General features: G+C 45.2%; 1 protein-coding gene across 4 annotated transcripts in view; it reads right to left on the bottom strand.

The window, feature by feature from the left end:
* Window positions 1–14,959, bottom strand: part of cep104 (centrosomal protein 104) — a 145,448-nt gene that overhangs the window by 64,934 nt on the left and 65,555 nt on the right. For all 4 annotated transcript variants that reach the window (XM_059951759.1, XM_059951755.1, XM_059951757.1 and 1 more), the window contains 2 exons: window positions 6,866–6,902; window positions 3,091–3,166 (listed from right to left, as the gene is read on the bottom strand). In XM_059951759.1, coding sequence (XP_059807742.1) covers window positions 3,091–3,166; window positions 6,866–6,902 — 113 coding nt within the window. The remainder of the gene's footprint in view (window positions 1–3,090; window positions 3,167–6,865; window positions 6,903–14,959) is intronic.

The raw sequence follows: 14,959 nt of genomic DNA, 5'->3' as shown, positions 1-14,959 counted from the left end.
GCAATGAGAAGGTGGCATATCCTGTGTGATGCAGGTCTGCAATGATGGATGCCAACTTTCTGAGCCATAGCCATTACGAAGAAATCTCGATGCTGGGGAAGCAGTGCTCATGATAGAGTTGACTGAGTTTACAACTTTGTACAGCCTTTTCACATACTTTTTGTACTTTGAACATTGAGGTTTGGTGACTAAAGTCAGATAAATTATTTTAATATTAAGACCTATTAAGTCAGTAAGTGATAGTTAAGACACACAGATATGAAGGCATCAGATTTGACCGTAAGTTCAAGGCCAGACTAGTTAGGATGGGTATGTTTCTTTCTGCAATATTTTTAATGATTTTTTAAAATGACGTTCCAATAGTTTCAGTCATCATTACTGATACAAACTTTAAATTCCAACTTAAACTTAGTTAAATGAATTTAGATTACCCCACACCATTTATTTCCAAAATTGATATTCCATATTTGTCAACATTAATCTTTTAATTTTAGTACAACCCCACCTGATTTTGCAACAAAACAAATAAATATTTTGGCATGGAAAAAAAGTTTAAGCATCTGAAAAGACCTTCCATTCAATATAATCACTTTCTGTAATAAAATAGTCTGACCACCACCTTCAAAGAGCAAAGGCCTGCCAACCTCAATCTAACTAATCCCATCCTGCATGAGGCCAGTATCCCTCTAATCACTTCCTGTTCAAAGCATTTCTCATTGAATTCACTTCGACAGGATTGTACTAAAATTAAATGGAATTACTTAAAAGACAGCTTGTCAGGATGTTCGTGAAATGGTACACTGTTCTTGTCAAAAGTGACCAAAATACAAATGAAGGCAAATGAAGGCAACAAATGATAACTTGGTGGTTATCAGAGCACAGCACGGGTGTATATTGTGGATCTGGGTTTGCTAACTGGTTGCACTGTATCAAGAAGCACGAGACTGCTCAAGATTTAAGAGAAAAAAGGAGATGAAAAATAATTCAATTTTGGAAATGATTAACAGAAATCAACATCAAACCAGGTGAAAGGCATAGGATTTTGAAACAGGATCCAAATCAAAAAGCCAAACTAAAGTCAGATAAATTATTTTAATATTGAGTCAGTAAAGTAAGACACACAGATATGAAGGTAGCAACACATACAAATAAGCTGGATGAACTCAGCAGGTTGGGTAGCATCCGTTGAATGGGCAGTCAACGTTTCGGGCCAAGACCCTTCATCAGTCCTGACTTGACCACAGCATCTGCAGTGTACTTTGTGTTTCCTATGAAGGTATCAGTTTTGATCCTAAGTTCAAGCTCCATGCAAGTTGTTGTTGGAGAAATGGCACAGATGATTTGAAATTGATTTCAGTGATGAAAACTGATCACATTCACATTCCTCATATTTTAAGTAGATAACTGAAGAGGTTGATTGATCACACCTACATTCATTATGCACCAATATTCCGTTTACAGAACAGTCATTTGGGCAATCTACCAAAGAGCAACTGATATTTGAATAATTTAGGAGACAACACCTCAACTGTCAGGGCAGGGAAACTGATGCATGTGAACATGAGTACACATAGATTTGAAAACGGCAAAAATAAACTCTCACATATAAATTATTAACATCATCTGATGTTACATTGTGCACTACAAAGCTATATAATCACGGAGCTCAGATGACCTTATTCTGACTGTACAGTAACTTAATACATACAATTAGAGCAGGCAAATAAAGTTTTGATTGCTTTAATAAATGAACAATGTCCTTTAGTATCTTCAGTCGTGTTGCTACTACATTAGCTGATAAGTGTCTGCCAGTACACCACATCTAAATATTGCATAAAACATTTGATAAAATAAGGCACCTACACATCTATTCTACTTTGCATAAATGTTCACTCAACTCAGAGTTATTACTATTTGATTTAACAGCTTTGGACAGTTTCAGACAGTAATGTAAAAATGTGATCAGAAACATTATGAGTTTCAGTACAGTGCAAAAGTGTGTGCGTGTGTGTGTGTGTCTGTCTGTCTATATATAGATATATATATATGTGTATATGTGTGTGTGTGTTTGTGTAGATATGGAGACACATACACAGTCCTTCATCTGCAGCACACCACCCTCACCATTCCTATCATACTTTGCTGCCGCCAGATTTATAAACTCACTCTTTGCTCCACATTGACAAATACAGTACTGTGCAAATGTCTTAGGCACCATTGCTATATATGTGTGCCCAAAACTTCTACAAAGTACTGTATGAATTTACTTTAGGATGGATTAGCCAGTCCTGAAATTGCCATATTACCATGATTAATCAGTGATGAACAAACAGCCAAATAGCTGATGAGCTGTACCTAAATGTTTTCTCTATATAAAGTACAAAGATCCACTCTCATCCTTCAGAGAATAAGAATCAGGTTTAATATCACCAGCATATGTCATGAGATTTACAATGAAATACATGATAAATAGATACAGAAAAAAACCCTGAATTACAGTAAATATCTATGCCTATTACATAGTTAAGTTAAAAGTAGTGCAAAAAAAATGTAGTGAGGTAGTGTTCATGGGTTAATGCCCATTTAGAAATCAGATAGCAGAAGTTCCTGAATTGCTGAGTATGTGCCTTCAGGTTTCTGTACCTATTTTCTGATGGTAACAATGAGAAGGCATGTTATGGCACCTCTCCTTGAAGGTGTCTTGGATACTACGGAGGTCAGTAACCATGAAGGCCGAGACTAATCTTACAAGTTTCTGAAACTTACTTCGGTCTTGTGCCTTAGTTGCTCCCCCCCCCCACCCCCCCCCCCCCAGACCAGATGGTGATACAGCCTTGGAATTAAAATCTAGATAAACCTGATGATTATTTATAATTACATACCAACCAGCTTGGGACTGAATGTAAATGCAAAGTTACTCACGAATGCACTCTAAATTCTATTCATTCATAATATAGTTGCTGAAGTGCTACATACCAAATTTTACACAATTTATAACATAACAAAAATGAAGAAAAATAACTAAAGTCATAATGCAAAGGAACCTGGTTGTTACAGGGTTGTAGACATGAGTGTTAAATGTGGGCTTACTTATCCAAATAATCAGCAACTGTGGACTGTTCAATTGATATCTCTGGTTGCAAGGCAGGAACTTTTGTCCCATGATCTAGAAAGAAAAATATTTAAAAATCAAGTAAATAATTAACTTTTCAGTTAATTTCAGAGGTTGATAAAGTTTTAAATGTTAAGGACATCAAAAGATTTATGACTGTTTTCAGAAAGTAGCCCTGACACTAAAGATCAGCCACGATAGAGGAAGGATGTGGAAAACATGCATAGGAGATTTAGAAGGATGTTACCTGGATTGGGGAGCATGCCTTATGAAAACTCAGCCTTCTCCTTGGAGCGATGGAGGATGAGAAGTTGCCTGATAGAGGTATATAAGATGATGAGAGCCATTGATCATGTGGATAGTCAGAGGCTTTTTCCTAGGGCTGAAATGGTTGCCACAAGATGTCACAGGTTTAAGGTGCTGGGAGTAGGTACAGAGGAGATGTCAGGGTTAAGTTTTTTTTTTGCAGGGAGTGGTGAGTGCATGGAATGGGTTGCCGGCAACGGTGGTGGAGGCGGATACAATAGGGTCTTTTAAGAGACTTTTGGATAGATAAATGGTGCTCAGAAAAACAGAGGGCTATGGGTAAGCCTAGTAATTTCTAAGGTAGGGACATGTTTGGCACGACTTTGCGTGCTGTAGGATTTTCTATATTACTGAATGACCAAAATGTACAAGAGGACACAAAAGCATCTTCCTGGTTTATTTCTTACATTATTTTCATTCCTAATTTCAAATATTAATCATGTTTTGTTACTTCAGCCTGTCATTAATTAATAATACACAAATAAATTGGAAATTTCACATGCATGTGCTGAAGTATTTGGATTGCCTCAGATCACAGCATAATCCTTATAAATGTTTGTATCGAATCATATTTACTTCATTTTTATTGTTAGTCAATAAAGCAATCAGGAAGGAAATCAAGATACAAATTCATTGTCATACACATGTGCATACATATGCACAGGTGCAATGAAAACCTTACCTATAGCAGTATCTCAGGCACATAGCATTAGAGACATTTATAAAAAAGAAAAAAAAATCAAACAAAATTATACAAGAAAAAACATTTTGAGCAAAAAAAGTCAATTGTAGGGCCAAGTTATCAAAGTGGTACTGAGTTAGTAATTAGGGGGTTCTGCAGATTGGCTCAAAAATCAAATGGATAAAAGAGAACAGTTATCATTCTGGACACTCAAATTTGAGCACGTGGTGTTATTTCTATTGCTCAGTTTGTAAGTGATCATTCACCTCAGAGTCACTGTTAAATGTGGAAGGAAAAACATTTGCTCACTAAGTACATTAAGTCTTTATGTACTTAATGTCCTTATGCTACAGTGGCATGCGAAAGTTTGGGCACCCCTGGTTAAAATTTCTGTTACTGTGAATACTAAAGTGAGTAGAAGATGAACCTATTTCCAAAAGTCATAATGTTAAAAATGAAACATTCTTTTCAACATTTTAAGCAAGATTAGTGTTATACTCGCGCTGATACGCAACAAGTGAAAGCAACACACTGAGTTAAGCAAGGTCTGGTTGAACTGTTTACTGTTTCAATCAGCGCGCACCCGTTCCCAGCATCCACCGCTCTCTTTGGGGTGGAAATGACGTTGTCTTCCAGGCCAAGATCTGCCCCGCACTCACCAGATGCCGCTGGCTGCGGACTCGCCTGCAACTGTTGGAGCCGCCGCACGACTGCCACCCCCCTTCCACAGAACCGGCACTAGGAGGTGCAGTGTCCACAGCCTGCACACTGTCAGATTTTTTAGGTGGCCGACCTCATCGTCGTGGGGTGGCATCACAACCGGGTGTTCAACGTCTCGATGCGCCGGTTTGAGACAGTCAATGGTAAAAGTCTCTTCACGACCGCCAATGTCGAGAACGCAGGCCAAATGTGCGGATTAACAGGGCCTTGAGTGCCTCGTACCTGTCTGTTGCTGGGGGCTGATGCAGAAAGTCGGTAACGCAGCCCGCTGTCTCCTGGTCGAGGGTGGCCACCACGTAGTAATAACTGGTGGCGCTTGAGACAATTTGTCTGACCTGGAACTGGGCCTCTGTTTGCTCGAATCAGACCAGGGGTTGAATGGTCCAGAAGGTTGGCAGTTTAAGGGAAACTGCATTCTGCAGAGCCAAGTCATTCATGCTGGGTCCAAATGCCATTGGACTGTCAGGGTCACCAATGTAGTCGCACTGATACTCAACAAATGAAAGCAACACACTGAGTCGAGTAGGGTCTGGTTGAACCATTTACTGTTGCAATCAGCGTGCGCTTAAGTACCCGCTCTCTGTGGGGCGGAAGTGACATCGTCTTCTGGGCCGAGGACTGCCCGGCACTCAGAGCTTTCTCGGATGCCACTGGCTGCAGACTAGCCCGCGACTGTTGGAGCCGGTTCGCTTGCCCTGTTGGCGAGCCGCCAAAGTGTTTTATTTTTCTTTTGTACAATTTTAGAGAGAAAAAAAGGGGAAAGGAGCACCCCAAAGATCTGAGCTCTCAGATAACTTTTACCAAGGTCTCCGACCTCAATTAACTTGTTAGGGCTATGCCTTGTTCACAGTCATCGTTAGGAATGGGCAGGTGATGCAAAATTCCAAAGCTATATAAATACCCTGACTGCTCAAACCTTGTCTCAACAATCAGCATCCATGCAGCTGCCTAGCACTCTGAAAATTAAAATAAATTATGCCCACAAAGCAGAAGAAGGCTATAAGAAGATTGCAAAGCATTTTCAGGTAGTCACTTCCTCAGTTTATAATGCAATTAAGAAGTGGCAGTTAACAGGAACGGTGGAGGTCAAGTTGAGGTCTGGAAGACCAAGAAAACTTTCCAAGAGGACTGCTCATAGGATTGCAAGAAAGGCAAATCAAAACCCCCGTTTGACTGCAAAAAACCATCAGGAAGATTTAGCAGACTCTGGAGTGGTGCACTGTTCTACTGTGCAGCGACAACTGCACAAATATGACCTTCATGGAAGAGTCATCAGAAGAAAACCTTTCCTGCATCCTCACCAGAAAATTCAGCGTCAGAAGTTTGCAAAGGAACATCTAAACAAGCCTGATGCATTTTGGAAACAAGCTCTGTGGACTGATCCAAGTTAAAATAGAACTTTTTGGCCGCAATGAGCAAAGGTATGTCTGGAGAAAAAAGGGTGCAGAATTTCATGAAAAGAACACCTCTTCCTTCGACTCCAACTGTTAAGCAGGGGGGTGGATCGATCATGCTTTGGGCTTGTGGTGTGACCAGTGGCACGGGGAACATTTCACTCGTAGAGGAAGAATGAATTCAATTAAATACCAGCAAATTCTGGAAGCAAACATCACACCGTCTGTAAAAAAGCTAAAGATGAAAAGATGTTGAGCCTAATCTAGGTTCAAACAGTTTAAAACTGGAAATTCAACAGTGTAAATGCTTTCATTCCCGAGTAATTGCCAAACCACTGGAGTTAAATCAATAGATCTAGCAATGTATTGGAAAATTCTCTTAGAATATATTTAAAACAATAAGAAATCTGTTTAGTTCCAGTAGAAGAAAGCATGAAATAGTTGCTTACATCCTTTGATTGCCTTGCTCTGTTTGATATCAGAAGGTGAAACATTTTTTCCATTCCGCTTGCAACAATTTTTGCTTCATTGTGAAGGGGGAACAAGATCTAAATTTAAATCCTAGCCTCAGTGGACTCATCATTGAAGGATAAATCTCCAATGGCTTTTCTTTCATATGTGAATGAATAATAGAAATAAATTTACACAAACCTGATTTAGAATGTTTGCTGCTTTCAACATCTTTCCCCTGGAAAAAATGTGAAATTTAAATCATTAGAATCCCTCTAACATGCTTAATTATTGAAATAATCAATGCTTAACATTCAACTGCAGTACCAAGAAGATGCTGTACAATTTGACAAAAATCATCCAGAGAAAATATTCTGTTTAAACTACCATACAATGCCTGGCTTCAATGAACAGTTCGGTCTGATCAAAATTAACTGTCCTGTTATGCAAAATATAGTTGGGTTAATTTCCAATTTAAAGAAATTAAAATGTTTTTTTTTAAATTTAAACAATTCAATACTATCCCAGTCATTTTTATCATAAAAATCAAAGTTTTATTACTTTATAAAGAAATTCTCAAATTGCCTTACAGAAAATGGACAAACTTATTACCCATTCTGAACACCCCTAAAAAGAGTAGTTTGTGGCAACCCATTTCCTGGCACATCTGAACCGGCTCACAATTAGATAGCCTACGGGGGTTTGCGAGCACAGAGCTTTGGAGCCTCTGCGCCACGGGGGGCAGGTTGAGGGAGGCTTAAAAGTAAGGCTGAGGATTTCGAATAAAGTTTTTCCTTCGACTGCAGTTACCGACTCTGTGTCGTAATTTTAGCGCTGCATGTAGCACACCGCTACAATTGGTGACCCCGACGGTCCAAACGATTTTTGGACCAGAAATGACTGACGCCGCCTCTGTTCATGCGGTTTCGTTGAAACTGCCGGGTTTCTGGACACAGCGACCGAACCTATGGTTCCAGCAAGCCGAAACCCAATTCCACATTTGCCGGATCACCTCAGAAGACACCCGCTACTACTACGTGGTGAGCTCCCTCGACCAGGACACAGCAGCCCAGGTCGCGGAGTTCGTACAGTCGCCCCCGGCAGACGGCAAGTACACAGAATTCAAAGCCCTGCTCCTCAGGACTTTCGGACTCTCACGGCACGAGTGGGCTGCCCGTTTACTGCACCTGGATGGCTTGGGCGACAGACCCCCATCAGCTTTAATGAATGAGATGTTGTCTCTCGCTGACGGACACACACCCTGCCTCATGTTTGAGCAGGCATTCCTGGAGCAGCTGCCCGAGGACATACGCCTGCTGCTGTCCGACGCGGATTTCAGTGACCCCCGGAAGGTGGCAGCCCGGGCGGACTTGCTGTGGAACGCCAAAAAGGTGAGCGGGGCGTCCATTGCACAGATCTCCCAGCTACGCTCCCGGCAGCAAACCAGTCCAGGCCCGGCTGCAGAGCCCGCCAACCCCCGGCCCAATGAACACTGGTGCTTCTACCACCAGCGGTGGGGCGCAGAAGCCCGCCGTTGTCGCCCGCCCTGCAAGTTCCCGGGAAACGCCAGGGCCAGCCGCCGCTGATGGCTACGGCGGCTGGCCATCAGGATAGCCTCCTGTATGTGTGGGACAGAAGGTTGGAACGCCGGTTTTTGGTCAATACTGGGGCTGAGATCAGCGTTTTACCTCCGACGAGTTACGACACCCACAGCAGGGCACCGGGTCCCCCCCTGAGGGCCGTGAATGGCAGCACAGTAAGGACCTATGGCACCCGTCAGGTGCAGCTACAGTTCGGCACCAGCCAGTTCACGTGGGACTTCACACTGGCCGCCGTAGCCCAACCGCTTCTGGGTGCGGATTTTTTGCGAGCTCACAGCCTACTGGTCGACCTGCCCAGGAAGAGACTGGTACACACTGAGACCTTTCAGACGTTCTCCCTGGGTGCAGCCCAGTTGCCAGCCCCTCACCTCAGCTCCATCACGCTGTCCGACAACGACTTCACCAGGGATCTGGCGGATTTCCCATCGGTTCTGGCACCGCAGTTCACAGCGGCCATGCCCAGGCACGGCGTACAGCACCACATCCTGACCCAAGGACCACCCCTCCATGCCCGCGCTCGGCGGCTTCCCCCGGACAAGCTCCGACTGGCGAAGGAGGAGGTCCAGAGGATGGAGGAATTGGGGATCATCCGGCGGTCCGACAGCCCATGGGCCTCCCCCTTGCACATGGTGCCCAAAGCGACGGGAGGCTGGAGACCGTGCGGCGACTACCGCAGGCTGAACGAGGCTACCACACCGGACCGCTACCCTGTGCCGCACATTCAGGACTTTGCAGCAAACCTGCACGGCGCACGGATCTTCTCCAAGGTAGACCTCGTCAGAGGGTACCATCAAATCCCGATGCATCCTGACGACGTCCCCAAAACGGCTCTCATCACCCCATTTGGCCTTTTCGAGTTCCTCCGCATGCCGTTCGGCCTGAAGAATGCCACACATTCGTTCCAGCGGTTAATGGACGCGGTGGGACGGGACCCGGACTTCGCGTTCATCTATTTGGATGACATCCTCATAGCCAGCAGCAGTCGTCAGGAGCATCTGTCCCACCTCCGTCAACTCTGCGCCCGACTGAGTGAGTACGGTCTTACAATCAACCCCGCCAAATGCCAGTTCGGACTTGATACCATTGACTTCCTGGGCCACAGGATTACTAAAGACGGGGCAACCCCTCTGCCCGCTAAGGTAGATGCGGTCCGCCACTTTCCCCGACCCACCACGATCAAAGGCCTTCAGGAATTCGTAGGTATGGTCAATTTCTACCGCCGCTTCCTCCCTTCAGCTGCCCGGATCATGCGCCCCCAGTTCGCCTTGATGTTGGGTCCGAGCAAGGACATTACCTGGGACGAGGAGTCCGCCGCCGCTTTTGTTCAAACGAAGGAAGCTTTGGCGAACGCCGCAATGCTAGTACATCCCAGAATGGACGCCCCTACCGCCCTCACAGTGGACGCATCTAACACGGCAGTCGGTGGGGTGCTGGAGCAACTCATCGCAGGTCGCTGGCAACCCCTGGCGTTTTTCAGCAAACACCTGCGGCTGCCCGAGCTCAAGTACAGTGCTTTCGACCGGGAACTGTTGGCGCTCTACCTGACAATCCGGCATTTCAGGTACTTCCTAGAAGGTCGGCCCTTCACCGCATTCACGGACCACAAACCGCTTACCTTTGCGTTTACGAAAGCGTCCGACCCCTGGTCGTCCCGCCAGCAACGCCACCTGTCCTACATCTCTGAATACACGACGGATGTCCGGCACGTCTCGGGTAAGGACAATGTCGTGGCGGATGCGCTCTCTCGCCCTACCGTTCATGCCCTTTCCCAAGGGGTAGGCTTTGAGGCACTGGCAGAGGCGCAGCAGGCGGATGAGGAGATTCCGAGTTACAGAACCGCAGTCTCCGGTTTGCAGCTCCAGGACCTCCCCGTGGGCCCGGGTGAGAGGACCCTACTCTGTGACATCGCCACCGGCCAGCCCTGTCCCGTCGTCCCGACAGCCTGGCGGCGCCGTGTTTTCGACTCCATTCATAACTTGGCGCATCCCTCCATCCGGACAAATGTCCGGATGGTTTCCAGCAGGTTCGTTTGGCATGGACTCCGCAAACAGGTCAGTGAATGGGCCAAAACGTGCATGCACTGCCAGACGGCCAAGGTGCAGCGGCACACCAAAGCCCCACCGCAGCAGTTCCATCCCGCCCACCGGCGTTTTGACCACATTCATGTGGATATCGTGGGCCCCCTGCCAGTGTTGCGTGGAGCGCGGCACCTCCTGACTATCGTGGACCGGTTCACAAGATGGCCAGAGGCGGTCCCGCTCACCGACACCACCTCCGAATCTTGCGCCCGAGCCCTGATCGCCACCTGGATATCTCGCTTTGGTGTACCGGCCCACATTACCTCCGACAGAGGCGCCCAGTTCACCTCCAGCCTGTGGTCAGCTATGGCCAGCCTTTTGGGGACTCAGCTGCACCACACCACTGCCTACCACCCACAGTCGAACCGGCTAGTGGAGCGTTTCCACTGTCACCTGAAGTCGGCCCTCATGGCCCGCCTGCGAGGAGCCAACTGGGCGGATGAGCTTCCCTGGGTCCTACTCGGCATCCGCACAGCGCCCAAGGACGACCTGCACGCCTCGTCGGCTGAGTTGGTATACAGCGCGCCCCTGGTCGTCCCTGGGGAGTTCCTACCAGCCCCACGGGGGCAAGAGGAAGATCACGCAGCAGTCCTGGGCAGACTACGCGAGAAGCTTGGTAACCTGGCCCCCATACCCACTTCACAGCACGGGCGGCACCCGACCTGCGTACCCAAAGACCTACAGAACTGTAAGTTTGTGTTTGTACGAAGGGCAGGCATCGGCCACCGCTGCAGCGGCCATACGAGGGGCCATTTATGGTGCTCCGGAACAACGGGTCCACGTTCGTGCTGGACGTTGGGGGGAAAGAGGAGGTTTTCACGGTGGACCACCTCAAACCGGCCCATGTCGACCTGGCGCAACCGGCCGAGTTTCCGGCACCTCGGCGCAGAGGCCGACCTCCCAAGCAGGTTCTGGCTCAGACTGTGGACATTGGGGGGTGTATCGCCGGTTCTGGGGGGGTTTATGTGGCGACCCATTTCCTGGCACATCCAAACCGGCTCACAATTAGATAGCCTACGGGGGTTTGCGAGCACAGAGCTTTGGAGCCTCTGCGCCACGGGGGGCAGGTTGAGGGAGGCTTAAAAGTAAGGCTGAGGATTTCGAATAAAGTTTTTCCTTCGTCTGCAGTTACCGACTCCGTGTCGTAATTTTAGCGCTGCGTGTAGCACACCGCTACAAGTTAGCCTAGAGCTAACCATTTTTCATTCTTGATGGCGGATTTTCTTCCAAGAAGGATCATATTGAACCAGTTTGATTTTGGAATAAAATAATTTGGTTTGGGTTGGTTTATTACTAGTGTCATATGCACAGAGATACAGTGAAGAATCTTCTCTTCCATACTGCTCATATGGATCAAATTATTACAGTGCATTGAGGTAGAACACAGTAAAAAAAAACTACACATAGACCCCGCATAACACTGATTTATTACAACACAGTTATTCAATTTTTAATTGAAATTTTTAAAATGACAAAAATTCATACAACTCTTAAAACTCCTTCAGAGCAGTCGTCATTACAGTAAACAATCAGCTAACGAGTGGTGCTTCACATATGCTCTGAGCTACTCCCCACCACCTACAATTCATGCTCTGCATCCCACGTGTATTAAGATTTCTTGCTCCCTCACCAATTTATTGCATTTTTTTGTCACACAATGTCTGGGAAATGGCCTGCAACTTCCACTGATGGTTGTACATCTAAGATGTATTGGAAAAGCATTTACATGGATGTGAAACTGCAATTGGTACAGTGTTTGGAAGCTGGTGAGTGTTAGGTTGATGATGGCGTCTCTTTGAAATTGGCTACATCAACAGTCAGAACAATTATAAAAAAATGGAGACAAGATAAAAGCTTCTGCAATGATGACAAAGTTATCACAGTTGAGTCCTTCAAGGAGCCACTTGCTTGAGAAAACGGAAGACAGACTAAATATATGGGTGGATGGCCAACATAACACAACATGCCCCTAGGCAAGAAGCATCTTCAATCATATTCAAGAAGATGATACGTTGATAACATTCACAGCCAGCAGAGGTTGGTTTGAAAGATTTAAACAGTGCAGTAACCTCGATAGCATACCTATCGATGGTGAAGCAGCTAGTGCAGGCAGTAAGGCAGACCAGGGTTTTCCTGCAACAGTAAAGGGCATAATCGAAAAGGACGACCATCCTCCTGAGCTGTCTTCAATGTGGATGAAATGGGCCTATTTTGGAAAAGAATGCCTTCTCATAATTTCATCTCCTGAGAAGAGAAACATGCATGTGTTCAAGGCTGCAAAGGACCGGTTAACTCTCTTGATAGGAGGCAATGCTAAAGGTGACTTTAAGTTAAAGCCTGTGATTGTGCAACACTCAAACACCACGAGCAATGAAAGGCATTTTAAAGTCAATCTACCAGTGACTGGACATCAAACAAAAAAGCCTGGATGATGACTGATGTTTCCCAAAATTGGTTTGTTTCACATTTTGGTCTAGCAGTGAAGCTGTATTGTTGGGAGCATGACTTTGAATCTAAAGCATTGCTGGTGCTTGACAATCCCCCAGGCCACCCTGAAATCCTGACATACTTCTTGTAGAAGTAGTTTAACTTCCACCCAACACCACTTCATTACTTCAACCAATGGACCAAGGAGTAATATCGAATTTTAAAGCCTACTACCTTTGTCGCACATTCAAGCAACTTGTAGAAGAAACAAAAAGGTCACGACAAACAATCGATCAGGCAATTTTGAGAAAACTACAATGTCATGAAAGCTGTAGACAATATCAGAACAGGCTGAGATGAATTAACTTCAAACTGCATAAACGGAGTGTGGAAGAAACTATGGTCATAAGCATACAACAACATCTGAGAATTTCAGGCGGAACTAATCATCCAAAACATCATTGAACTGGTCAGTGAAGCAGGATTAGAGGACGTTAATGATGGCAATGTTGAAGAGATACTGCATTCTCATGGTGAGAGCCTTAATAACAAAGAACTTCAAGAATTGGCTGAGCAACACATTCTGGGTGAATTGGAGGACACAGATGGAGAAGAGGAAACACCAGCAAGAAACCTCACCACAAAATTCCTCAGCAATAGCATCACAACAATCACACAAATCATTGACCAGTTTATCGATAATGACCCTGACTGGGAACGAAGTAGTAAGGCAAAGAGAGGTGTTCTCGACATGATTTCCTGCTACCGAGAACTGCTTCATGAGAGGAAACTTATGAGAGGCAGTCAGTCACATCTTAGCACCTACTTGAAGAAGTTGGCAAAGTGAGAGAAGAACTCACAGCTTTGTCCCTCCTCTAAGATGTAACCACCACCCGCTTTTCTCCACTTCTGCTGTAATGTATTGCTGCTCCACTGATATACAGCTCAGGCTTATTTGCATGTTTGTTACTCCACAAGTTACTCTGTATAGATAAACAAGCCATCCAGATACAAGAAGACATCTACCTATGTTTCATTGACTATACAAAAGCTTTTGACACTGTCAGACACCGTAAACTCCTGGAAATGCTTGACATAGATGGGAAAGATATATGTTTCTTAAGAAACTTATACTGGGACCAAGCAGCATCCATCAGAATAGAAGGAGAAGTGAGTGAGTATGTGAATATTATGAGAGGAGTCAGGCAAGGTTGTGTCTTTTCATCCAACTTATTCAACCTGTAACCATATAACCATATAACAATCACAGCACGGAAACAGGCCATCTCGGCCCTCCTAGTCCGTGCCGAACTCTTAATCTCACCTAGTCCCACCTACCCGCACTCAGCCCATAACCCTCCACTCCTTTCCTGTCCATATACCTATCCAATTTTACCTTAAATGACACAACTGAACTGGCCTCTATTACTTCTACAGGAAGCTCATTCCACACAGCTATCACTCTCTGAGTAAAGAAATACCCCCCCTCGTGTTTCCCTTAAACTTTTGCCCCCTAACTCTCAACTCATGTCCTCTCGTTTGAATCTCCCCTACTCTCAATGGAAACAGCCTATTCACGTCAACTCTATCTATCCCTCTCAAAATTTTAAATACCTCGATCAAATCCCCCCTCAACCTTCTACGCTCCAATGAATAGAGACCTAACTTGTTTAACCTTTCTCTGTAAGTTAAGTGCTGAAACCCAGGTAACATCCTAGTAAATCGTCTCTGCACACTCTCTAATTTATTGATATCTTTCCTATAATTCGGTGACCAGAACTGTACACAATATTCCAAATTTGGCCTTACCAATGCCTTGTACAATTTCAACATTACATCCCAACTTCTGTACTCAATGCTCTGATTTATAAAGGCCAGAGTTCCAAAAGCTTCTTCACCACCCTATCTACATGAGCCTCCACCTTCAGGGAACTATGCACTGTTATTCCTAGATCTCTCTGTTCCACTGCATTTCTCAATGCCCTACCATTTACCCTGTATGTTCTATTTGGATTATTCCTGCCAAAATGTAGAACCTCACACTTCTCAGCATTAAACTCCATCTCTGCCAACGTTCAGCCCATTCTTCTAACTGGCATAAATCTCCCTGCAAGCTTTGAAAACCCACCTCATTATCCACAACACCTCCTACCTTAGTATCATCGGCATACTTACTAATCCAATTTACC

This window comes from Hypanus sabinus, chromosome 27 (assembly GCF_030144855.1).
Source record: "Hypanus sabinus isolate sHypSab1 chromosome 27, sHypSab1.hap1, whole genome shotgun sequence".
Taxonomy (NCBI): domain Eukaryota; kingdom Metazoa; phylum Chordata; class Chondrichthyes; order Myliobatiformes; family Dasyatidae; genus Hypanus; species Hypanus sabinus.
This window is presented reverse-complemented; position numbering and strand designations above follow the sequence as displayed.